The 27,991-nt window shown below is 41.0% G+C and overlaps 1 protein-coding gene across 2 annotated transcripts; it reads right to left on the bottom strand.

Moving 5' to 3' along the window:
• Positions 1-2: 2 nt before the first annotated feature.
• On the bottom strand, positions 3-27,991 carry LOC307259739 (lamin-A-like). 2 transcript variants are annotated; one of them, XM_080039697.1, is made up of 13 exons: positions 27,875-27,991; positions 25,654-26,034; positions 7,765-7,921; positions 6,715-6,840; positions 5,948-6,115; positions 5,111-5,236; positions 4,589-4,809; positions 3,641-3,962; positions 3,281-3,388; positions 2,683-2,802; positions 2,507-2,566; positions 2,199-2,372; positions 3-1,877 (listed from the first exon to the last, which is right to left on the bottom strand). In XM_080039697.1, exons 2-13 carry the CDS (start codon positions 25,983-25,985, stop codon positions 1,842-1,844), a joined length of 1,950 nt encoding a protein of 649 aa, XP_079895823.1. In that variant the 5' UTR covers positions 25,986-26,034; positions 27,875-27,991; the 3' UTR covers positions 3-1,841. The 2 variants fall into 2 exon arrangements, with proteins under 2 accessions (XP_079895823.1, XP_079895824.1); XM_080039698.1 differs by having other exon boundaries at positions 27,757-27,895.

Below are 27,991 nucleotides of genomic sequence, written 5' to 3'. Positions count from 1 at the left end.
ACTTGAAAAAAAAAAAAAAAGATTTTATTCAAAAAATCATTACATGGACTTAAATGCATGGCTTTTCCATGATGACAACAGCATCGTTATGATAGAAATAACACAGATCCCACTTCGAGCTAATAGAATAAAACCCTCAAGTCTTAAGACTCAAACAGGGAGGGTCAAGGGTTTCTCAAAGGCCCTTGGAGAGCTTTTGTCACATAGGGCACATTTTGTGGTTTGAATTTAGCTTTATAACGGTCTTTGTTCTTCATTAAACTATCGAAGCATACAATTATTAAAGAGCAGCTGTTTGTATCATCATAAAACAGTTAGGCAGGTAAGGCGTACAGAAAGAAGCTTCTTCTGGTTTACGATCAGTCAGACGGGCCTTTGGAAAACCCTGAGCACTCCCTTTAGATTATCATACTGAGCGGGATGATTCGTATAATATTTGCATATCTTTCACAATTACATACATTACTCAAGTCTCACGCATTTATTTAATTTGATTTATTTAATTGCATACAAGAATACATTTAATGACTTTGTTAATCTGTGTCATAGGAGGACAAATGCTGAACATCATTGGAGTCGGACATTTCTTTAACCAATGATTGTCTTGGACGTTTTAAGGCACGTTGGAGCTCGTAGTGTCATAATCAGAAGTCTACCTAAAGCTAAAAAATAAAAAATCTGGCACAAATACCAATCTATTAAGTACAAAACAACAACAAAAAAAGACAAAAACATGCAGCTATCAAGTTTTTTTCCATAAATGCTGCGATATGCTTTTTCATATGACTTAAGCTGCCAGACTACAGTACAATTCTACCTGCTGTGCATATTTGGCGGCGTTCCTTTAATAAAAAGCAGTGGATGAAGCCAAAGTCGTCACAAAGTATACAAACCCCACAAACCGCTACTCAAATCCCAGAATCAGACCCGGGGATTTTTTGCAAAGCCAGTAAAGCTTAGAGAGCAAAGGGAAGGAAAAGCCCTTATGACCAGTTCTTACAGACACAGACCAGAGGCCAGCTGACAGTCACAAGACTAAGATCTGAGGCATGTGTACTAAGTGCGATTGTGGTTTTTGTCTGCCCTCTTAGAAAGGCACATTTGTATTTTAAATTTGAAAAAAATGTACTACTACATGTCTGTCTAAAGCTAAGTCAAAGAAAACCTGCTGAGCACCCTGAGTTTACAGTTCTTTGGCTTACATAATAGAGACTTCTCCAAAATATTTTTTTCAGAAAAATAAATCCATCTAATCTAATTTATCTAAATTTTTGTATATAAAAATAGCAAAATACTTTTCCTAAAAAATAAACTCAATTTCAATTATAAACTAAATAATTACCTACTTAAATAAAGATTTGATCTATTGGATGGGAGATAAACATGATAAACGACCCCCACAGGTCCTTCGTATGGCTGTAGGGACTTGTTCCTGACAGGGTTCACTAGCTGTGCACGCTGAGTGTTGACAGCTTGGCCATTAAATGTGACAGCCCAGCTCGGATCGAAGCACAAGCACTGGTCAATGGAGCTGTGTGTGTGTGTGTTTGGTGTGAGATTGTAAATGTTTGTCTAAATGTGCAAGAATAGCAGGATACAGTAAAGCATTAGCGCTGCACACATGCAATAGCATAACTTGAATATATATATATATATAAAAAAAAAGCTGAATATGAAAATCCTGTGCCCTTTTCCAAAACCCCGAAGCAAATTCAACCCGCAGATTCATCCGAGTACAAAATAAGACAAGATCATGTAAAAAAAAAAAATTAAAACAAACATCCCAACGGTAGAAAAGTATTCTCTCCTCTGTGGGTTCAGGTGAGGTGCTTTCTTGGTTTTTACATGACAGAGCAGTTCTCCGGCTTGGCACGGCCCTGAAGGAGGAAGTGACAGAGTGCAGTGTTAAAAATAAAACAAATTGAAGCATATTAACATTGATCTGTATTTTTTCCACTGCATTTCACTTGTGATTTACAGCAGAGGTCTTATAGCAAAACTCAATAACCAAATCCTTCAATACTTTCTGTTCGACAAAACAATTTGGAGTTTATTGGTGTAATTCTTGCAAACTGTTTTACTAAATAATACAAAGATTCATATAAAGTTATATTAAGTCACATAACGTTGTTCTGCTTTATGCTGTGTAATTCCTTTTTGTGCATGTTGTACCACACACACACAGTAGAGCCCAGTACCTGTCTGGGATCATTGGACCCCATGAAAGAGATGTGCCCTAGTCCCAGTCCTTCAGGCAGCCCCCCGCCACAGGAGCCTCCGGGGCGGTCTGACGTCTGTCCACAGGAGCCACAGATGACTGTGCGGCTCCGCAGGTTGTACTCGTTCTCTCCACCGCATGTGCTGTGAGCTTCCTGCAGGGGGCAGCACACACAACACAGTCACATACTTTACACAGAGCGGTGGCTGTTCCTGATGCATAATGAATGGTGTTTTCACATCTGCTGGATTATTTAGCAGTTGTTTAAACAGGAGGAGAGGTATTTACCGCGTCATCCTCTTCATCGGCAACAAACAGGGTGCGAGTCACTTTCCTCATGGCCATTTCCTGACAGCCAATAAAAGAACACAATTATTATCATCAGAGTAATATACAGCAATAGTTATTGAGTTAAAGAAACAGAAATGGATGTTAAGCTCAAATCATCACGGGTGAAGTGTTACCTCTCCGTTGGCGCTGATGAGGATGGTCTGCAGGAGTTCCCCGCTGCCCCAGGAGTCCTGGCTCTTCCACACCAGGTTGGTGGGGGGGTCGTGGGTTCCACCGCCAGCTGCAGCCCACACCTGCACAGGTCAAAGATTACAGTTTGAAAGAGATCATGAATGTAACTTAGAATTCTTAAGCAGCTAATGACAACCTGATGAAGAAACAAACAGGATTCAATACTTAAAAGCTGCTGTGTGGAGTTTCTTCTAAAAACATTGTTCATCGTTCCTCATCAAAGAGCTTTGTGTGCATATCATAGGCATCATTATGTTGTTAGCTTGGGGTGTTATTCCCTGCATTTTGGCTCATGGACACTGTTCCTGCCCCATTACTGCCCCCTTTCGATCAGTGCAAAAGTGTGAAGACATTTGCAGGAATGTGGATGACCTGCATACTTGTGGACATGCCCACTATACAAACACAGTGGGAACCTACAGATTACAATTCTGTTTCAAAGCACAAATAGTGGTCAACATCTTTATTAGTAGGCAAACAATAGTCAAACTAACAATGGAACGATCAACAAACACACATATCTAAAAAACTCTAACTCACAGTGACAGATGCTCCAGCCTTCAGAGTGAACTTGTGGGGAAACTTGTAGACGATGGGGTTGGCATCACCTACTGTTCTCTTCACCTGCCAGTTGGCCAGAGATTGGTCCTGAAGGAGAGAAAAGGAAAGAGAGATGGAGGGGCTGAACATTTGATACAAAACCACAATGTACATGGCCCATGAAAAGACCTGAAAGATGCAGGCTGAAGCAACAGGTTTATTAAATATACTAATTTGTTTTGTGAGTGATAGGGGAAGTCAAATGAGTTGAACGTCATCACCCCCTGTTTGAATACACTATCACTGCACTAACAATCACCTTGTTAAAAGGGCTTTGAGAAGACAGCTTAAATCACTTACCTCGTCTGCCTTGTTGCTGAGGCGGATGAACTTTCCGTCCAGGTCCACCTCGTCCACAGTGATGCGCCCGCTGGCTGAGGCTTGCTGGGAGATGCGTGTCTTGGTGACGGTGCCTCCCACCATGCTGGAGGAGTCGCTCTCCGTCTCGTTGAGCCGGCGCTTCTTGCTCGCGGCTCCTGATGAGTTGCGGCTGCTGGTTGCCACGGCGCTGGAGGACAAGGCGCTGGCAGCAGACTGCAGCAGGCGGCTGGACTGGCTGTGGCCCGAGCCCGACACGCGGGTCACTGTCACCTTGGTGGCCGCTCCGGGGGACAGACGCAGCCTGAGGGAAGAGAAGGATTAAGTAAGAGGCATAGAGAATAAGTCTCATTTTATATCTAACAGTTATCCTTTACTGCTCCTGCAGTGTTGTTTTCTCCGATGGTTTAGCTTTGCCGTTACAGGTCATTTATGATGAGAAAAAAAATGCTGGTTTCATAAACATTTAAAAGGTTCTTCGTTGGAGATTGAACAGTTTACTGGGTATTCATTTAAAAGCAGGAATGCTCCTACAATCAATTTGGAAATGACATGTGTGAGACCCAGCACGGAGCACACACACACACACACACACACACACCCTTCATGCAAACAGCAGTACTACAAGAAATACACTGAAGTTTAAGAAAGTTTGCGTAATGATTAGAATACAGTTTCACACAAAAACTCCCACCTGTATAAATAAAGACTCAATTAAAAAGTGTAATATTTGCTAAAAAAACTTGAGAGATGCTTCACAGGTGGAGCTACATGACAGGGCAAGCCAATTATGTATTAAATTATGAATGTAGCAAAGGATTGGCAGAGCCGGTTATACTGTTTATACTATGACTTGTTAGTGATAACTCCATTCGTGCAACATCCTGTATTTGTCTCAAAGTGGCCATGTTTTTCCAGTGTCTTCCTCACCTCTCCTCCTCTCCCTCCAGCAGCTTCCTGTAAGCGTTGATCTCCATGTCCAGAGCCAGCTTCACGTCCAGGAGCTCCTGGTACTCGTCCAGCTGGAGCTGCAGCCGAGCTCTGATGTCATTCATCTCCCGTTCTTTGTCCTCCAGACGACGTCGAGTCAGGTCCCGCTCCCTCGACAGAGCCTCCTCCAACTCCCGCACCTTGGACTCACTCGCTGACAGCTGAAACACACACACACACACACACGTAAGTCAATTAGGACTGGCTAATTAAGCAGGTTGTACACCACTTGTCACAGTGCAAACACTGTTAATTTAATTGCCGAGTAAGGTGAAGCTTCGTGTCAAGTTAATCAATGGTGTTGAGAGATGATTAAAAACTGTTACAAGCCGTTTTCTGGAGCATTCGTGTAGATATCGGACAGTTAACCAAGCAGCAGACAGATAATTGACCAGAGACGAATAGTGTAGTGTAGTGTAGGTGTGTGTGTGTGTGTGTGTGTGTGCGTGTGCGTGTGTGTACCTGTTTCTGCAGCATGCTGAGCTGGCTCAATGAGCTCTCCATTCGACTACGGGTCTGCTGCAGCTCCTCATGTGCGGCTCCCACCATGTGGCTGTTCCTGTCCGCTGAATGACGAGCGTTCTCCAACTGACATGAAGAGAAATGGGACAGCCATCAGATGTGGTCTACCCCAGTGAAATGCTCGACTAAAACTGTGGCATTTGAAATACCGATCCTATTTAAAAAAGGTGCGAGTGATTCTGGAGAACATTCGTTGTAAAATGTAGTGAATTCGCTACCTGTCTGTACTGTGTGTGCGCCGAAAATCCAGTGTTTATATGCAGCCTAGGCTCTGTTAAAAGGCATATTGCTGACTACGGTGGGCCCCCTTTGTGTACATACTAGTGTATAGCACACACACAGATATTCACCGATTTTGACAAACAAAAAAACGTCAACAAGCGTTCTCCAGAGTCGCCGACACCTTTAACACAATTTTAACATATCTAGACATGCACAGTTTGAGAAATGTGTAACAGCGATTGAGGATAGAACCGGCAGACGATAACACACACCGGTACCGAAGACATAGCACTGCATTTGCTTTTCCTCCGTACATTACACACACGAGTACCAAACAACATCATGTGTGTCCAAGAAATGGAGGGTGGCATTTATCTTCTTTAAGATCCCAACAAAACAATGGTAATGTTTGTTAAATGTATGTAGATTAAAAAAGGGCAGGAGACAAGCTAAAGGATGACATTTATACACTAGACACACAAAGCTGAAATAATATTTAGACAACTTTGACTGTAGGTGTTTCATAGCTGCGTCTCCTGCAGGGTCCACACATACCTTAGCGTTGTAGGTCTTCTCCACCTCCTCCTTGTACAGGTGGATTTGTTCCTCGTGTTGGGCTCTCATCTCGGCCAGGGCCTCGGCCAGCTTGCTCTCAAAATCAACGTTCCGCCCGCAGTCCACCATCTCCACCGAGTGAGACCGACGCTTGAACTCCTTGATCTCCTACAGACACAGACACAGACACAGACAGGATGAAGTCAACACTTACTTTTAGTAGATTTGATTTTGTCACATGACTAGACTAACTTGGACTTGTGATGATTGGAAGCCGTTATGACTTTCTAAACTCTTTATTACTTCAATAAACTACAAAATGAGTGATTTATATTGATGTTTGGTTTATTTTTTCAGGCACTATAAACTATCTAAAAAGACTCCATCAGGAGTGAACTTATTTGCATTGATAAGTAAGTGGCTGTTCAGTCATTTTCCAACAGCAAAATCTTCTCCTCTAAGACAAAAGGCAACTTCATTGTTTAAATTTGAATCCGTTGCCAGTTTTGCTCGGAGATTGAACATTGCAGAAATCGTGATTTCTTCATGGCAAGAATTTAAATATAAACATTTAACTACTAATGTTGATGAAAATATTTAAAAATGTTCTGTATTTTAATATTAGTGTCCAAACAAATAAAGAAGTGAGGAGCAAAACAGTACATATGCGAGACAATTCTACAATAGAAATACAAAAGATGAAGAGTAAGACAGAAGATCTAGACAGCGGAATAAAAATAGAAGGGTGAAGAATGAATAGTGCAAACCTCGTTGTAGATGTTCTTCTGGAACTCCAGTTCCTCCTTCAGCGTCTGCAGGCGATTCTCTGCATCCACTCTCCTCAACATCTCATCCTGCAGCTGCCTCTTGGCATCGGCCAGGCTGCTCTCCAACTGGGAGGAGAGAGAGGGATAGACATTTAAATCAACCAGGTAAGAGAATAAAACAACTCATACACAGTTCACCTGGTGATCTTGTGCAGCGTTGTTTAAGCTATGAACTATTGTGTCCTGTAATTCATCAGTGTGGCCAGTAGGTGGAGCAAAGCCACAACTCTATGTACACCAGTCCTGTGGTGAAACCCATTGATAAAACAAACGGGGAGCGACTGCAACCTTGTCTGCCTCACCACCTTGTCTTCATTCATAATCAACTGCCTCAAAGGTTTACATGAACTACTATTTCCCTTGAGGCATTTCCTCACTTGAGGAGGTTGAGAAAGCGACCCACGCTGATGTGTTCACTGCAGCTGTGTGCGCAAACTGCTGACTGCTTCTCTAACAGGTGGGCACCAAAGATTCAAAAATCTCTCCCATGTTACAATCAATAGTAGTCCCTAAATTGGTCATTTTGCAAAAAAAGTGACAGGATGATCCACATGTTTCCTGTTTAGAATTCACAGTGATGAAATACATAGTAGTGCAAGTGCTTTGTGATGCTCCTGTGGCGTCATTTTGGAGTACTTTTGCTGTTGTCCTTGTGGAGATGTGTTTCTAACCTGCGCCTCCCACACACTCACCTCTGTCACTCATACGCTACACCACTGACTCACTGATTTTTACATCCAATTCTGAGTATAGTTAATTACATTGTCTAATTGGGTTAAATCTGATTTAATACAGTCTTGTTTAAACATTTAACATGTGATTGTCTCCCTCTTTGTTGTGATCATCTGAACCATGAGACCATCATGACATGCTTGCAATGTATAAATAAATTAATTAATATGCGTTTTCCATTATTTCTGTATGGTTTCTACTTTCTCCGAGCCATAGAACCTTCCCATCTACACTATATGTAAATAAACATGTGAGTACCTTGGCCAGCTGTGCCTTCAGGTCTTTGACCTCGGCCTCCAGCGCTCTCTTCTCCCCCATGGCGGTGGACAGAGAAGCATCTTTAGAGTTGAGCAGAGCCTCAAGGTCTCTCAGCCGGGCCAGAGCAGCCTCTAGGTCAGACTCCTTTTTACTGTTCCTGTAAAACACACCAGAGAAGAAGAAGAAGTTCAAGGTTTAGCTTTATTGTCAATAACTTCACATGTACAAGACAAGGAATCGAGAATACGTTTCCTACTATTCTAAGGTGAACAGATTAAAGTGCACAGGTACAAACAACTAAACGAGACATTTCCTAACAAAAAAATAGACAAGATAGACAATGATATATAAAAATATAGGAGTCAGTAAAAAGCTTCAGTATGAATAAATAAGTAAGTTTTGCAAAAAGGCAGTCAATAATGGCAGCAAAAAGGTCTGTAAGATGTATTCGTACTGGTTTGGTGCAAAAGACAGTCATTAATAAATAGATAAATAGCAGCTATTTCAGTCCGTATGGAAGAAGATGTGGATGTTAGCTTGCTGTCCCCTTTGATACTGTATGTGTCATTATTATGTCACCTGATGTGTATGTCTGTTGGTCGGTTTTATTCATGGCCTCTCTTCTTTTCTAGAAATGCAGCTTGTGTGTTTTTCAAGGCTGCTCCGAAATATTAATTTTCTCTTTTTGACTTTGAAGTTTAAACGAGAGCTTCTTTGCAGCCATGAAAGTCATCTCTCATTCAACTTTAAAAAAAAAAAAAAAAAACTTCTTTCACAGCTGAATATGTTGCCGATTTAACCTAAAAAAAAAAAAAAAAAAAAAAAAAAAAGTACCCACCTCTTTATCCAATATTTTTCTTTTAATTTTGTTCTAGTGCATTTCTTCACATTATGTAAAGCACTTTGCAATGTCTCTGTTCTTGAAAAGGTGCAACACAAATGAAGTGGCCTTCTACAATGTAATTAGTCTAGCTTTAAAAGCAGTTTACGGTAAGGGGCTTTTATTCTCTTAACTCAGAGTTAATGTGTGTCTTTACTCATGATATACTTTGAAGTTGTACAGCTAATGAGAGCCTGTCCGTTTATTTCAGCTTAGCAGTGAAACTTGAGAAGCGGTGGGTGAGTTGTGGATGACACAAACGACCATTGTGCAGCGAGTGCAGCAGTTGTCCACTGTTGATGTAGACTGAGCTCAGGCCAACACATCACTGTACTGTAGTCTTCAGTACTGTGTGCAAACCTATTACACACTCTATCTCAAGGGATCCTGTGTTGAATTAAGAGAAATCAAGCTTGTTGCGCATGTGCATATTTTCCCCGCCTCTGCTCTAGCATCTCCGACAGGAACCAATTTAGAAAGAAAAAAAAAACAAGAAAGTTGGATACAACCATGGAAAAACAATACATTGTCAGCTAAATAAGGAGCCCACAGGAGAGAGAGAGAAAGAGGTTGCAGGCAGTATAGGTGGTATGTTTACAGCCAAGAAGGAAATGGGCTCCCCGTTATTCTATCTGGCAGTGTGGGCGAGTCTTCATTGTCACTAATAATGGCCATCTGCTGGTGGAGAAGGCTTCCAGGCTGCTCTAACAGACGTCTCAGTCTTGTGGTCAGACTAGCAGTCGGGCGCTAGGAAAAGCCTGTGTGAGGACGAGCCGTCGCAGCAAACTACAGATAGACTTTATCTCTCTTGACACAAAACACACTCGCAGTGACATGTTACTCCACAGCAAGATCATTATTTACAGTAAAGATCCAGTCCGTTCACAAGCTATTACTGTAATCTATTGGGTTTATGTTAAAACACTCGATATGTAAAACTGCATTCAATAAAACACCAATCAAGGCTTGAGAAGAGCTGAAACAAGTCAGGACAAAGAGCCCGGAACTACAGTAGGGCTGCCTGCCTCAGGGACAGACGGATGAAGAATGAATGAGTCTTTTATGCCCAGAAAAGAGAAAACATATCCATGATGCTTTACAGATGTTTATTCAAACTTACACTATTTCAATGGGTCGTTATTGAAAAGCCTCCCAGACTACTCAATGTTCAGATTAAAAACAAGAAGAGGCACAGCCCCGTGGTTTGAATGGGTCCACATCCAATAAGCATAAAGAAGGAGGCACGGACATCCTACACAACTCAGACCTGTTACCAAATACTACAATGATTACTATACACTCAGTTGCCAATGTATTAGGTATGCCTAGCTCAAAAAACCTTGCAACAACACTAAAATAACTTTCAAGGTCCACTAAAAGAGGTGGATAAAGAGTATATGACCATTTTGAAAACTGTAGTTTGCGGTGCTGTTGAATTGCATTCTTTCATAGTTCGAGGTATTTCTAATATTTGGTTTGAACTGGTTTTTGCTGGGTGTGCCTAATAAACAGGCCGCTGGCAAAGAGTAAACATGTTATGGTAAATAAACAATGACCTTTCCCAGAGCATTTAAGCCAATTCAAAGGACCAGATGTTAATACATTAATTTCGATGAGCAATGGACCAATTCACATTTATAAACTTCCGATAGTAGTTGAAAAAAGCCTAACCCTTTCCACCATTTCACAACAGCTTGTAAAATAGTTTTTAAAAATGGCAGATTTTGTGTCTGCATTTCAGTGAATAATTATATGTATATATATTTTAAATATACACTAAGGCTCACTACATGCCGATTCTGAGATGATCACAGAGCATGAGAAAAATGTGAATACTTTATGACCCAGGTGTACTTCTGCACTGTAGATTATAGTTCTAAATATGTAGAGAAAAACACGAGTGTTTCAAGGACACACACAGTATTTACACCTCTACAAGCATTCCAGGATTTTTTAACTTCCAAAAGACCGTAGCCTATGGTAAAACAGTTAACCCCATACCAACATGCAAGCGTTTAAAAAGGTGTTAAGGCACCTACAAGACAGCCAAATTACTAACAAGGGCAAAATGATACATGGCTACTGCTGTAAAATGTTTAAGGGTCTATTGTTGTGGCTACAACAAGAAGGTGGAGTTTCATCACTCTTGGTTGGGCAGCTTGTGTAACACTCTAGATGTGATTAAAACACATTTTCCAAGAGCGCTGTTGTTATAGTGAAGCATTTTAGAGTCGCCACAATGCTGCTTATTAACATAATGTGGACTTAAAAAAAAAAAAAAAAAAACACAAAAAAACACAAATCAACTAAAAAACAGGTCCTTGCAATGAGAGAAATGCATTTTTTTCTTTTAATTAACCAGGTTGTAAAGTGTTGATTCATAAGTGTTGTGTAAACAGTCACACACATTTTTCACATTAGTTTACAACTTGAGATTAACATTACTTAACTATAGAGCTGTTGGTCTAAATGTTGAGACTTTCACTAAAACATTTGACCAGTGTGATCCTGTGGTCAGGGCCGCCCATAAGGGGTAGAAAGTGGGAAAGCTTTCTAGGGCCCAGCCACTTGGGGGGCCCATGGTCTTTGGAAGCCAAGAACCTACCTAGATAACCTTTATTTTTAGATATGCATGTCCATATCTATTCAGAGTTGGGTGTTTACACAGAGCCGCGGCTCTGCTTACGGCCATTTAAAAAGCAGTAGAAATGCAGAAATGTTCAAAATGTTTCAGATTGAGCACAGCAGAGTGTAACTGTTTCAAACATAATCCATCCTATAAACCCTTTGTGTGCCAAATGGTGACGAGATTGGGTTTTGATATTAAACAGTTTTGTCTGGATTATATTTCCTGAGTCGTTCCACATGTACCTGCTACTTGTGTCTGGGTGTGGCTGTGAAAAGTATTTGGACCCCATGAAAAAACAGGTTGGGTACCTTTTGTAGTTCTTCTACATTCTTATAAACAGGACAGGCTAGTTACTCTGGTCATTGTCCTGGGTCTACAAACGGGTTTAAATTCTCTCTCCCCATAAAGTAAATTTTTGTGAAAAAGAATTTCCCTTTGGGGACAATAACTTCTAAAGGCTTTGACATGAGTCTTCAGGTTGACACGGCCAGCCAGGTCTGACCAGTTTTTCACAAACCTGGCCAATTGACCAACCAGCCAGGTCCTACCACAATGAAGCTGACGAACAGCATCATCCCGTTTTAATTATTGTAACCACCAAGGTCCTGCTTTCTGTATTGTTTATAAAAATAAAAATAGACCTAAAAAAGTTCTTAATGCAAAGAAAGACACAAGGCACAAAGAAGTTGGAAATAATTTAAGGAACAGATTTGAGTTCAAAGATTAAGAACTTTTTTTGTAATGATTTCAGTGATTTTGCAGTGATGAGAGCAGAATGAACTAAGCCTAAACGTTGCAACCAAACATAGGCCAACTTTATAGTTTTGAGGGTAGGTTGGTTTGGTTATTCATGTAGAGAACAGCCTTTTTTTCATTTGTGTGTGAAGAATTTGGTGTTGATGTGTTTTTTAAGCGTTATTTATTTCAACAATACCAACAACAGATTTCAAATGATTTAATGTCATGTGCAGGAATACAAAAAAGTGCAATATTTGGTGCAGTCAATTAGTGTAAATGTATCTTATACCAGAAACTAGTAGCATAGAAAATGTGCAAATTGTGAAAAAACTGTTTGCTTTAGTGAATCCTAAAGAAGAACAATGTCTCTGTGTGAACTGATTATTTTGTAGAGATCTGTTGATCTGTTAAACAATTGTGTGAGTGGGAATCAAAATAAATTGGTCTGCTGGGCTAAGTCAGAAATGTGCTACTATTTTAAAATAATAATGAGCCCTTGCTCTCCCAACTGTCCCTGCAAGTCTCTGGTTGATAAGATAGTTAGTCTCTCTGCAAATACATGTATGTGTTTATTGATTTACACTCATTGATAGGAGTAATGGGTAAGGGGGGGGGGGGGCATTGACTGGAGGTTTTCAGGGGCCCAGCCAATTGTGTGGGCAGGCCTGCCTGTGGTCAGATGAATGCGTGTGAATATGTGGCTGCTGTGATGTTAATTAGTGCTAATGGGCCCAGTGGATCAGCTCCAGAAGCAAACTAATGGTCAGGAGTGGGTCTGGTATGTCGACCTGATTTTTATTCTCTTCAAACACCAATATTATGGCAGACAGGGTTCCTTACGTGCAGTGTAACTGTTTGATGAATGTTATTAATAAATAAACTCCTTACATCTTCTGTACTGTCTTTATTGAGAGGAACTCTAATATAATAGATCTACATCGCATTGTGCAGCACTTTTGGAACGGTACTTCTGGTCAAATTCACCTTCATCACAATTTAATTTTGGTCATCCCGGAAACACTGCAGCATCTGAGCTTACATTTGATCTGAAACCCTGTCAGTTTGTGTATGGTTTCGCTTAAGTAGATTTGTATACGTGGGTGTATTTGTGCATGTTTGAGTGTGTTCTGCACTGTACGTGTGGTGTGTGTGTGCGTGTGTGTGTGTGTAACTGTCAACAACAGTGTAATGAAGTGTGCATGGCGGCACATACTGTCTGTGCATGCATTGCCCTGCAAACGGATGTTCTCATATGCCATTTATATAATCCAGTGCAGGGTGTGTGTGTGAGCTCTTCATAAAAAAGGCGTTTGCTTGGGATTAGCTGTTTATATGATCTGGTATGTATTGTGTAATAATAAAGCATCAGCTTAAATATCCTCTGACTATATGTTTACATTCTGTTCCATCAAGGCTATGAAGCTGCACAGCCTGCACTTGGAACACATGCGGAGCCACTTTGCCCCTTTTTTCCATTTTAAAAGATTCATACTATTAATATTTACAACACAATACACAGTCGGCATGAGACTAACAAATGTGTTACTGAGAATGGCTGGGAGCCAACAGATGAGCTAACAAGCACAGATTCCATTTGGGAGATTAGGTAAATAAAGCGAGAAAATACCAGCCTGTTTCATCAAGAGAAGGAACATCTATCTCAAGTAAAACAAGGCAGCAGAGTGTGAGTTTTGCAAACTGAGAAAGACCTTTGTGCCAAGGGGGCAGCACTGCTCGCATCAAATTCAGTGAAAAAAAAAAGTATTATTTCAGCAAGATGTATTCCTTAAAAAAATTTAAGACCAATTATTTGTCCCGTCTCCTTTCCTCCCACACATAAATGTCTGCACTCTTAAAGCTGATTTATTACTGATTTTTTTTTTTTTTTTTTTTTTTTTTTACTTTATATACTTTACTCATCATTCCATCCTCTTCAGCTGCAAAATGAAAGCTTTTTATGGGATTTTGTTACCAAAGAGTAAATACATTTAGACGCACACAGACAAAATGGGAGCTATTGGACTGAGCCAGTGTGAGATGGGGCAGAGGAGGGGAGGGGGGCGAGGGGGGGGGCTGCTGGGGGAGTGTGAAATGGAAATGCCAAAAAGGAGAGAGACAAAAAGAGAAAGAAAAAAGAGGGGGAATAATAGAGACGAGAAATCTGAGGAGGAGGAGGAGGAGGAGGAGGAGGAGGAGGAGGAATGTGTTGGCTCGCCTCCCAGCCTCCAGGATGACTCACAGCTATCTTTGTCCACCTCAGTAACGAGAAACGAACCCCGCCTCGTGGAGTGAAGGAGAAGAAAAAAGCCCGCCCCCCCCTGTTTTGCTATGCCGTTACCGTGGCAACCAAGGCCCAGTCGCCAGGCCTGCTAATATGTGCTATTTCCACCACGCTGTGGACGCAATGGAATAAGAGGTGTAGACGTTTTGTAACGATTTTCAAAAATATCTAGAGATGGAGAGGCTGTCCTTTTCTAAAAACAAACTCTAACCTATAATTGTTCATACGTTATGGCCAAAAAAGGGCCTTTAGGAGACCTTGGTAACTCAGCAACATCATTTGAAACATAAAACTAGCAGATGCACATTTAAATCTAAAAAAAGAGAAAACATCTTATTTGTCTGTGTACAATCTTTACAATGTATGGTAGCAGCAGGAACTACTGTATAATTTACTACTCTGGATTTTGAAAACAACAACAAGCAGGACCCAAAGTAATTAAATATATGTAAACAATACTTTTAAAGTCAAGTTAAGTGGCCTAGGAAACACTTGAGATTATAGTGCTTTATGGTCAACCTCCCATGTTTTAGGAAAAACCCATGCTCTTACTACTGAAGTACAACCTACTCTACTAGCCTGTCCTGCACTTATCCCATTGTTGATATTAATACACACTCTTTGCTTCTTGATCCCATTTAAAAATGTTAGTTCCCCCAAGTTATATTAAAAAATATTTCCATCATAACCCTCACAGATTGTTTTAAATGTGTGTTTGCTCAGGCTTTGAGATTATAGTCTGAGATTTAGCTTCCACTGGAATATAATCAAGATTAATGGTCAATGTTTAATTTTTAATTCAATTTAACCTATCTTTCCAGTAACAATGATCCTATTAGGAGAGGATATTTACTATCAATAGCTTTTATAGCCACAATTAAAGACCACACTGGTGTGCAGTAAGCCACACTCTGGTTTACAGTATTTCTAAACACTTTCAATTTTGTGGGCATCGCAAATGGTTTATCACCTAAAATTTACTGTGGTGAAATCTCAGAATTCTGGTCAAATAAAGACAACGTTGGAGAGACTTCCATTTTTTTTTTAAGGAAAGTTGGCCAACATATTCACCTCTATGGTAGTTGCATGGAATAGCAAAGTAGCTGCAGGCGATTTGAGAAACCTCCATGCAAACAGACACCTGGGAGCTGCCCACTACAGCTGCATCCTTCTGCTGTTTACCAGAGTCCCTCCCCTGCAGCAGAAAGAGGTTCAGCGCTTTGCACATTGGCACATCTGCTTAAGCTGGGTTGGAATGTGTGTGTGTGTGTGTGTGTGTGTGTGTGTGTGTGTGTGTGTGTGTGTGTGTGTGTGTGTGTGTGTGTGTGTGTGTGTGCGCATGTGTGCGTGTGTATATGTATAGGTGTGTGTGTATGTATAGGTGTGTGTAGGTGTGCCAGTTTGCATTTAAACCAATGGATCTATAAGAGGCTGATATAGTTACAAACCATTAATCACTTCGTCCATTTCCTGTTCTACTATTCAAACAATTCCTTTAGCAATCAGTGGAAGTGTCCATTGATCTTTATGGTATGTAACTATACAAACACGCACACCCACCCGCCCACCCTGGGTGTCTGGCAAACATGTGGGGACGTGTGTGTGTGTGTGTGGGTGGGGTTTCCCAATGACTCACTGCTTAAACCAAACACTGAGGAGAGGGAAAGAAGGGGTTCCCCTAAACCCCCTATAGATAGCCTCAAATGTTCCCTTCTGTTTATAGCCAAGCTTTCCTCTTTCCAGTCACACTACACAGTTTACCCGTTCACAAAGCTTTTTTTTTTAGAACTATGTAGGGAAAAGGTGACTAAGAGGAAGGTTGTTGAATAATGTTTTGTTTTAAATAAACAAACACAGATAGACAGATATAGAACTGGCACCAGGAAAATGCAACGCAATACTGTGTTAGAGGCCATTACAATAAAATACCTCATTTTCCTTGACTTTTTATTAGTTCATTAAAAAAATATAAAAAAATAGAACTAAAAAAACAAAGAATGTCTTTGTTTTAGTCGGAAAAATATGTAGCTCTGTAAATAGATGTAATCATCAAGAACTACCGTTTGATTCTAAGTATTACAAAAGGAACACATTCTCACATTTTAGAAGCTTCTTTAATGTTTACCATTTTTCTTTATAACTATCTATACTTTATCAAAAGTGCACAAGAATTTTCAGTACACCAACTTATCATTTCAGTAATTTATGTAAACACAACTGTGAATTGACACCTAATCCAGCCAATAGATAAAAGATTTATTGGATGTTTGCAATCAGCCAACAAAGATACCCTATTTTACTACTTGCAAACAAGATGAATATATACACAACACGTGTAGTAGGTACGAGTTGTAGTCCACACACTCTTAGATAAACAGAAATGTGAGGAGTGCCAACAACAATCTCAAGCACGGACTGAAAAACTATGACGGAAAAGCCATGCTAGCTCAAGTCTAGAGTGCTTTCATGTGTGTGTTGTGCAATGCTCACGAAAAAATATGCAGTAAAAGAAACATTACAGGCTGGCACATGACTGTTTCCCGTGTCTCCTCACTGATGGAAGAACACAATACAAAGGATTGTGTGTGTGTGTGTGTGTCTGCGTCTGTGATAAATCAGCAGAAACCAACAACGACGCAGCATTTGGCCAGGGGGCCACCCGGACACATCCACATGTGGCAGAGAGGGGAACAGAGTCCCAGTGTTTCCAGAGCAAATGCTGCTCTGACGACCACAGAGGGAGGGGCAGGCAGGCCCAGAGAACAGCCAATGTTCCCCTCATGTCAAACTCATGGTTTTGTTTAAGCTGTAACTAAAACCAACTGAAAATAATTATATGTACTCTCTCTTTGTCCCATTCATGGCTGCAAAGAAAATGTACATCTGTTTGTACAGTTCCTCAAACACATCGTCAGTCAACGAGTAATGAAAAGAGAAAGGTGTCCCGCCCGTAGATAATGCCAGTGTGTGTGTGTGTGTGTGTGTGTGTGTGTGTGTGTGTGTGTGTGTGTGTGTGTCCACAGACACCAACAGGCAAATCAAACAGCCCTTGTTCCTCCCTGCATGAGTTGATGATTCATCCAACAGACTCGGGATGCCTGGTTGTCTTTATGTTAGTTCATAAGTTACTTTTCACTGGTTCTATCAGATTACCTACAGTGACAAAGAGCAATGCAGGGACAGACACCCACTTGACACTTTCATTTTCCATTTTTACAGAGTCGCAAAAAAAAAGCAACAGTGAACATGAGCGCAGCATCAAAGATAAGGAATGCTAGTATCAATCTCTATTAAAATGAATAGTTAACTTAGTATGCTCATTAAGAGTTTCCTGTACAAAACAATCTTCAGCAGACCTTACAGCCATGTGTCCCATTCTGATAACTGAACATTAACCATATCATTTTGTTGTCAATGCAACCTTGCTGAGCCTGCAGGCAATAAAAACATTTTGATAACAGGTTCAGCTGCATGCCTGAACACCTTTCCTACACAGAAAGATCTTGCTGACAGTCAAGAGGAAAGTTCTGCCATTAGACCGTGACGCTCATCAAGTATGTGGTTTCATTTCACATTTCATTTTAATAAGTAAGTAAGAAGAGTCTCACTTTGCATCCTAGGGTTTAACAATCATTGGTATTTGCGAAAAATAAAAATAAAATCCCCTTTATTTAAATTTTTTTCAAAATTGAGTTCCATCTTCCACACAATGAGGCACAGCGCTCTTACCAGCTGCACCGAGTTACAATGAAAACTCCACGGGTAGAAAACTGAGAGTGCAGCTAATGTTAGCTTTAAGCTAAACAAAACCCCTGTGGTGTTTATGAGACTGAAGAGTTTTTTGTCAGCATTCTTTAGCTTGTGCTAGCCTAGGAGGAAAAACAGGAGTTGATTCTTGGTCGTATAAAAAAAGTTGTGGGACGAGCCTGATGATTAAGGGCTCTCACGCGACGCATCAAACAGAGACATGGCGCGCGCGCGAGCACACACACACACGGAGCAAGGTTTGTTTAAGGACAATTTACGTAGTGTCAGATGAGCCGTAAAACACTGAAAAATAGGTTTTCCTCTGCTTTCCTGTGATTGTCTTGACTGGCACTGTTTGTACTGCTCTCTGTGGCAAACCACACCCATCTGGCAACAAGTTAAAAAAAAAACATGCAAACTATTTTCCAAATACTTGCTTAACCAGAGGAGTGTATGTGTGTTAAACAAAAAAGGGAACTTTACCCAACAGTATAGGTAACACAGAAGTGCACTACTCACACAACACAGGTGATAAAGATTTTGAACTTATCAGCATCTCAATCATTTTACTAACGTAGCACAAACGACAAGAGTGTTGGAACTGATTAGGAACCAGATCAAAAGGAGAAAAACTTGACTCCTAATTACATTTCCTCAGACTTAACAAGATGGGTAGTTAATGCAGAACATCTGAGACGTCTCCAATTGTATTCAACGTTCAAAGACCTCGTGTACAAACTCTCTACCATGTTTAGATTATATAGTACAACTTTTTTTTCCCCAGAGTAAATTTGCTTTTGCAGATCTGAAAACTGAACAACTGTTACATAACTAACCAGATGGGCACCAAAATGTTAAAGTGCACCCCCTTTCCAACGGGAAGGACTATGAGAACAAAACACAAGAGAAAGAAGGAAATAAAGAGTGAGAGAGACTGAGTCCCACCATCTTAGAGTAATTTACCCTGTCCATGTGCGAGTGAGTCATATTGGGTTTGGCTAGCTCTGTAGGCTCTATGGAAACTTCAATTCTGTAAACACCACTCCACTCACACACTCAATATAGCAGCCTGCCAAAACCTCTGCTTGGTACCAATCTCTTGTCCGCTCAAGTCCAACTCTCTTATTACTGGCAACCCTATAAACCCAACGGCTCCATACAGCAGCCATACTGCACGTTGATAGGCCGGCCACATCTGTTTTCCATTGCATAGTATTCTGTTAGGGGGCTAAAGAGAACAATTTAGCCAGATCAGCCAGCTATACTAGCATTGGGCCTTATAGCACCTACTGGCATTATCAATAAAAGATCTGTCAGAAGAGAGAATTGTACTGTAAACTCTAGTGCTGCTGGGATTAACCCAATAAGATCATTAAACAAACAAATGGTGTGCCCTTGATCTACAGTAGCTAAATCAACTGTATCAGAAGACACTAAAGAATAAGAATTATATTATATAAAATGATCTGTTATAGAGATGAGAATGTTAGATAATGGACAGAAACTATCCATCAAACTGTATCTATATATTTTTGGTAAATGAACATTTATGAAGTACATAAATGAATTGAATCACATAAGTAATTGTTTAAGAAATCTTAAGATGCAGACCTGGGTCCTTTCACTAGGGTAATACAGCTGTACAATGTCACAAAGCACTAGTGAGGAAAAAAAAGAATGCACCTCATTAGGATAACTCAGAGTTATTTATCTCTCTCCAATGCCAAGGGGTAGAAAAAAAAAAGTTATAATGTAATATTGTGATGCTAAGAAAGAGTGATCCTTATTGGCATCACTGTTGGGCGGCACCCAAAAGCCACCAGCTCTTATCTGCCCGGGCAAGACAAACGTGACAATCTGCTGTCACTAAACAAGCTGACATCATCGTCGTGGATACAGGAACCCCCCCCACACACACACACACACACACACACCCACACACCCCCAGGCAGGAGGAACAACACAGGAGCACAATGAAAGCTGCCGTTGGAGGTGGATGGTGGTTTGCTGTATGTGTGTAGCCTCAGGGAGCAGGGCTCATAATGCCGACCTTTGAATTTAATCCACATAATACTGATGGGAACAAACAAAGAGTTGGGCGGTTTAACAGTTTATGCTTCACCTAAACAGATGCTTTAAAGACAGACATTTTTACAGCAGACATTTTGATTGATGATTTGATTGAAAAAACATCAAATTATCAACATAAATGAAGGCAGTTCAACCCTCCTGTTGTGTATTGCCGCCTTACTAAAAAGGACTTACTGGGACACTAACATGAAATGAAGCCATTGTTAACTGTATAGTCAAATTGCCTGCTGGGTAAAAGGTTCGTTGGTGCACTCATTATTGAAGTTGAGGGATGAAAGCAGGCAGGATTCTAATGGCTGCTGTCAATGTATTGTGGTGATCTAGTCAATTATTAATGAAGCGGTCAGACTTTGAGCTGTGAGTGTTAGAGCAGATACATCCTGACAAGGTGGGTATACTCAGGATTTTTAAATATGATTTATGATTATGAGAACATGGCACGCTTAATTTGTCATCCGGCTAATTACCCCTGACCTAATAAAAGCTCGTTACAGTCATTAATGTCTAACCAGGTCTGCATACTTAGTCTTTTAGATACTGAGAGGAAGATGTGTACAGTAATATAATTAGCAACAGTTGAGACATTTCATTCCTGAGCTAAAACACTCTTAAATTATCTATCACTCGTTTAGTGTAGCATTGAAACAATTAATCGATTAATCAACTAAATGTATCAGCAACTATTTCGATAATTAATCTTTGAAGTGATTTTTTTTTCAATGAAAAATGCCAAATAGTCGGTTTTCATCTTCTAAAATGTGACGATGTGTTGCTTATTTGTGTTAGTAAATTGAATCTCTGGCGGTTTGTTAGACAAAACAGGCAATTTCAAGATGCTGCTTTGAGAAAAAAAACAAATGAGTTTTTTTTTCCCACTATGCCTGATCTTTTATAGACCAAGCAGTTCATTGATGCTTAAGTAGAAGGAAAAAAAAAAAACAGGAAAAACTTTTGAAATTCTTGACTGCACTGTCAGAAGTGGAGCTCAGGCTTGCTCTTGTCCATTTTTGGAAGAGACTTTGAAGACAAGCATTTTATCTCAACAAACCTGACGTGAGCAGCTTGAATCAGTCCTCCAGTCATCACTAAAAGAACAGCTGTATATTGTGTTAACCTAAACTCTCAATCTGTGCTACGTAGCTAAAGTTTCACTCCGGTTAAATATAGAGACTTAATTCAGTCGAACTTAAGCAGTGACTAAAATTAGACCACTTCTTACAAAGTCCACCTTTGCATTCTCTCCATCAGGCTCTCCTTCATTTTTCTTCCCCTTTTACTCAGAGGATAGAGGTTGGCCAAATAGTACAAAGCTCCTGTATATCCTATTGTTTGCGTTGCTAAGCATGTGAGATCGGTTTCCTTGGTACCATAATATCAGTTGCTACCGTGTAAACTCTGAAATCAAACAATGAAAATATGTGACATGTCGCATGAGGCAAATAAAGCCTCCAGATAGTAAAAGGTCAGAATATGGCTTTACATCTGAATGGGCCGTTGTGAGGAGATGTGACTTATAAGGTCACAACAATTTAACTGAATGAAACATAATCATTGGTGACATCACACACACACAAACTGCAAAAACACACTTTGGACTATTAGATACAGGCTATGCATACTGACAGAAAAATATTCTCAAGCAAGGAAATGGAAATGTGCCATATGATAAGTGTATTTCCTGCTGTGTTCTCTGATAGCTGGCGTCTATATTGCATATCAGTCTACACACACACAGTATAAGTCCATGTAGCACTGGATATGTGTATTTGACTTTCTGTCTGGTGCACTTGAACGCATTCTGCCACGTTGTGTCTACCACAGTCAGCAGTTACTAACTCCATGTTTGAAACTATTGTTCCAACAACACACTGCCTGTAATATACCTGACGGTTTCATTTACCTGCTGCCACACCCTAAACCACACTGTGCAGACAGGCGGGGCCGCAGCTAAATCCCTGCTCTCATATATTCAAAGTACATCTGATCAGGGAGAGGGCTTGGCTGTTTACTTTTGAACCACTTCAACTGAACCTTATCAGGCAAACTTTGACCATATTGAGCAATTCAAAGTGCAATATTTTACAATACAAGACCAAGTTGGCTTCCGATTTCAGTCAGCATGGGCAGCAGGTATATACAGAGATATTAATGTCTGTATGCAGATAATACAGTATATTTACATTGATAAAGTTGACTTACTATTAGTTTCATTATTGATTCACTCAATAACTTTCCTCAATTAATCGTTAGATCCATAGCAAATAAATACATTTGAGAAGCAGGGGGTGTAACTTATTGATTCATCGGTCATCAAAGTAGTTGCAGATAGTTGATCGATCAATTGACTAAACGTTATGGCACTTGAGTGCATGTCTTTTGCAAAAACTACAAAGATAAAGCAAACATCCACAGTAAATCTACTCATCTGCCAGGGTGGAGGGTTAAAGAGGGACAGAGAACGAGTCTTGCCAGTGACACTGCTGTTCCATTTCTCTCACTCAATCTCCTGTTTCACAGCCAGCAGCACAGCTGGGGGAAATAACAGGCACGAGACACCAGGCAAATACATTGTTTTAGTAGTAAAGGAAATATGACTAAACAAGGTCCTGATAAACACGTGAACACAGTTCTTTGGCTCAGGGGCTCAAATCTAGTGTTTTCCGACCTGATTATTTTCACCTCAACTCACATACATAGCTCCAAGCTTGAGCTCTAGACTTTTTACAGCACCACCCACACCTGCTTTTCTAATCAGTTCTGAATTATTTACAAGTGTTGTGGGGAGAATGGCTGGCATTTTGGACCAACAGCTTGAGGTTTGTCCTTAGGGGGAGGAGAGCATGTGTTTGTTGTAGTGGTCCTGAATACTAAGACTTGTATGTGGAGAGGGGCAGTGTCATGCCTCTTGCCCCTGGGCTAAACAGGTGTGTCCAGGCAACTCAACTGCAGTGACGGCCCCACCTGCTGCTGTGTGTGTTCTGTCAAATTTGAGCGGAATTACCGAGGAGGACATTAACAAAAAGTAAACATATTGCGAGATGCAGCTGCCTAGTGTTTGTTATGCCGCCGTCTGCTGCTGTTGCCACCTGAAGCTCAGCTAATAGCCGCCCGTCACTGTGTATTAATAAACTAACTTCCTGTTACAGTGAGTGAGTCCACAGTGAGCTCCATTCCAGAGGCCATGAAAAAAAAAAAACGTCTGAGTCACCACCCCGTCACACAGCCGAGCCAAGACTCCCAGAGCGCCATGGTAACCAAACACTAAACACGCGGGCCAAAAGTATAGCAGATGAAGCCGGCCCAGGCTGGACTGAGGGATTCTGTTTCCACCACACGTGCGTCAGGAGATCTCTTTCCTTTGGAGAACAGTATTGTTTGGAGGAATCGTTGCTGCCGTTTAGTAACTGGGGAATTATAAAAAGCACAATGAAATGGGGGATGTTGTGGGGGATATTATTAATGAAACTATTCTCTCTACACTCATTTGTTACACATGGCATTTTATCCGGAACTCACAACAAAGTTAACATCCTCCTCCACCTACAGTAGGAACAAATTAACAAACTGTAGATTGATGTTCTTGGGACAGTGTCACAGCGCAAAGCCAAGTGTGTATAGTACAAAGGAGCCACATTAAAGAAACATTCATCCTTCCACAAGCCGCTCTGAGCCACACCCACTGAGTTCTGCTTACATTCACATGGACGTGCTTCACAGTAAACTTACAATAATAATGTCGACTTGGTGAAAAGAAAACACAATAGTACTAATTGAGAGAGAGAGCACTCCTTGGCATGTGTGTTCGTTTTGCACCTTAACTGCCGTTTCAACACTGAAAATGTGCATTGTGAAATTTCAGTTCAGTTTCTTATAAAAAAGGCATGTGTTGAATGTTTGTTGTTTCTTCATATTGTGTTGGTACTCTACCATCTAATGGAGCAGTTAAAGAAATACTTAACATTTTGTGGTTTCACTTTCTCAGACCCATATAACCCAAGGTGCACTATGCCATGAGGTTGACACATTCCTCACCAGCTGCCACTGGCAGAGGCTTACAGCAGTAGTCTATTCTGCAAACACTCGCCTACATAAATGATACAGTACCACAGCCGGTACTACCGCCAACAAAGTCTGTTAACCTGAAGGTGAGACGGTTACAGTGACACCTCAGCTGAGAGGTGAAGAGCTTTCAGAGAGCATCTTAAAAGAGAGATAAAATGATACTGCACACAATTATACAAACAAACACACACACACACAGGTTTGCTTAGAGGTCAAGGTGACATTTATATGACTTTGTGACTTTAATAGTAAAATATTGACTTACTATAAAGTGTTAAAAATTACTAGATATTATTTTTTAAATGTGGTTTCTACTACTACTACTACTACTACTACTACTACTACTACTACTACTCCACATGTTTCTTAATCCATGATCTGCGCTTATCATGCAGAGCAATCAATCATTATTTGACTCCTTAAAAAGTGCATCAGACTACAGCTGTAACTTCTATCTGTCCACGTTGCTTACATAAGTTATCACATATGGCTTTAGGCAGCTGAGTGGTTTCAAAGAGTCTGTCATTAGGGCAGTAAGTCAAGCTCAACAGAGTTATTGGGCTGTGTGTTAAAGGTGGAGCTCGTTGGACTGGAGGTGTGTCATTTCCAACATCCCTGGAGGCTTAAAGTCACAAACCTGAACTGACTTACTGACGAGTCATACAACACTCAACTACCTGGAATGTCATGTAGAGTGCTAATGTTGGGTACGGCTCCACACTCCCCACTGCATTCCAGGTAGAACATTATGGTATTGCACCACCGCAGTCGACTTGTACTAAGCCGCAGGTGTGAACTGGAGCCATTAAAGCACACAAGGTAAAATCACAGCATTCAGATATTCAGTTATTGTGACTGCAGCACCGTCTTTACCACTGCCAAAATGTTTTGGAACAGTTAAAGCCTCCAACTCAAAGATGAATTGCAGATGACTCTTGGACATTATATTACTAATTTCAAAAAGGCCATGACCAAATTCAAGAACTAAGAGAAAAGCTCACCGTTTTCATCAGGACCGTTCCCAAGTTACAGTGGGATCACTGTCTAAAATGGCAGGGAATTCCCCCACAAAAGGAGCCCCACAACAGCAAACTAATATGCCGTCATTAATACTGCAACCAACTTCAAACATTTGTATACGGCTCCTGGTAGTTCTTCTGACTTTGAAGTACAACATCAAGCAAGAAAGCCGGTTTCATTGTGATGCATTTAACAGTGCATCAAGAGAAATGTTCAGAGTTCAGAGAAAATATTACAAACGTATTGTATCTACTGCACTGCTATATTATATCATCATGCACTGTAATTATGAGATGCACTGTATGTTGAGCCACATCCACTTACAAACAAATAAAAACCACTCCCTTTCAAGCTCCACCCCCTACAGCCTATTACTGTACTGTGAGTGTGACGTGAAAAAGAATTTCCCCTTGGGGCCTACAAAGTCTGTAGTCCTCCTACCTGGCTTTCAGCTCCTTGTGCTCCTCCCTGATCTTGCTGAGCTCCAGCTGCAGGCGTGCGCGCTCCCTCGCTACCTGGTCCAGGGTCTTGCGTGCGTCGGCCAGCTCCGCCTCGTAGGCCGACTTCATGCCGGACAGGTCGCTGGTGACCACGGTCTCCGACTCGGTGATGCGCATGCGCAGCTGGGCGTTCTCAAACTCCAGGGAGCGCACCTTCTCGATGTAGACGGCCAGCCGGTCGTTGAGGTTGCACAGGTCCTCCTTCTCCTGCAGCCGGGTGATGCGGGTCGGCGAGGCGGCTCCGCGGCTGCGTCTCTGCATTGGGGTTTCCATGGTGGTGATGGCTCAGCAAGAGGTACACAGGGGGTGAGTGAGACACTGGCTGTGGGGGGAGGGGGGGATGAAGAAAAAAAAGTTAATGAAGATACACTATCTGGATTAGCTTCCCTATAAAATTCAATGCACCAAATCAGAGGCTGAATCAGACATTACATTTTAAATGGATATTACACTGAAGAAATGTTCCAGTATTATTGCATAACCCTGATTCTTGTCTGGGCAGCCCGCCTTGAATACTGTGTCTACTCTCTTCATGCATGATAATGTATTCCAGGATCCTTTTCCCATCCACCGCCAGTAAGAACATCCAAAACATTGTTTGATATCAAGTTAAAAGTAATGTGTGGAAGCCGAACTCTTTCACAGGAATAGGATTTCACTTTTTTCTTGGTCCTGGTTTTCAGGGCCGCTATTGATTCAAAAGAAGGTGCTAGAGTGTTCCTGCTCTTGCCCTCCTTTTACTACACTTGATAACGTCACTAAATCACTTGTATTTTCCCTGCAAAGTGAAACACACTGTCATAACACACACAGCTTCATGCCACTGTTGTAGTAGTAGTTAAGCCACTTTATGAACCGTTCACTCCTGAACAAACATATTTTCCACAAAAACACTTCCCACCTGCGGCTCACACACACACACACGGCAATTTAACACTTCTAATTACTCCTAAAATATGCACCCGCAGCCGAGAATGCAAAATAAATAAAACATGTCCCTCTTTTTCTTTTTGGTGAAATGGAGGCGAACCACAAAAAAGCTCCAAATGGCTTCCATTGGTTTACTGTGATCCACATGTCCTGCGGCAATCATCTCACCCACAACCACTTGCACCAGTTATAATACCAAAGTGTTGACTCATACTATAAACATACAATGCAATATGCCCTGATAAGGACATACATCCACTTCAAGGTTATTTGGATAAATGTTAACACCGAGTATGAATAAAGGGTTTCTGTCCCTGAAGACACAATACTGAAATGGTCCAATATAACATATTAGGGTATACTTGAAAATAGAGAGGGGGGGGGGCTATGATTTGGGGGCTGTGATTCCAACATGGCAAATCTAAGCAAACCGTTAAAGTTGTAAATCACTATAGGACAGAGTTTTTTGCATACGAGAGATCTCTAAATTGCTATTATGAATATGGACTCAAACAATATCAATATATGCATCAATGTTTTTATCAGCTGTGGCTATAAATGGTGTGACTCAAATATTATTCTATTTCTCAGCCACTTCTCCTCTTACAACCTAACAGTGGTCTCCCACTGAGTGGCGGGAAAGCCTACTTTAATTTGCTTCAGCAGTGGGCGGACAAACCAAACTTTGCCATCCATCCTCTTACAGCCCATTACCAGAAGAGCCTGCAAAGACATGCACGCCCATGTGGGCGGGATGGCGCACACATTCATGCACATGATGTGTGCACACACCCACAAGGGCAAGCCCATAGACTCACAAGTATCCTCTGGACTAACTTTGAATAAATGAAGCATCCATTTAAGCTCCCAAAATGTGGCGAGCATTAATAGGTCCTGTCTGATGTTCCACTCTTCAATAAGAGCAAAGGGTCAAATGAGCAAAAGTTATTCAACACTAGTCCCCGACAAAATGAAAATGAAATGGCTGTGAGCTGACTGAGCAAGTTGAACAGGCAGCATTTTTCCACATTATTTTGACAACAGACTGGCACTGTAACCAAAAATGATAATATCATAGGAAGATAAAAATCTGCCGAAACTCTTTGAACCTTACCTTGGCTGTGTGAAAACCTCTCAGCTGTAGCTTTGTGAAGAGACTAAAAGTGACTGTACAGGACCTTTCTAGAAGTTTATCTAGTGTGTGTGAGCTGCTGTGAGTGAGTGTGCCTTACCCCAGTTAGCGTAGAGAAGAGGATCTGTTGAAAGCAGTGTGCTAGTGGGTGTGTGCGCCTTTGGCTCTTGCCCTGAACTGCTCTCCTAGCTGTCGCTCACTGCACATGTACGTACTG

This window comes from Ammodytes marinus (genome assembly GCF_949987685.1).
Source record: "Ammodytes marinus genome assembly, chromosome: 13".
Lineage (NCBI taxonomy): Eukaryota > Metazoa > Chordata > Actinopteri > Uranoscopiformes > Ammodytidae > Ammodytes > Ammodytes marinus.
The sequence above is the reverse complement of the archived record's forward strand: the minus strand, read 5'-3'. Positions and strand labels throughout refer to the sequence as shown.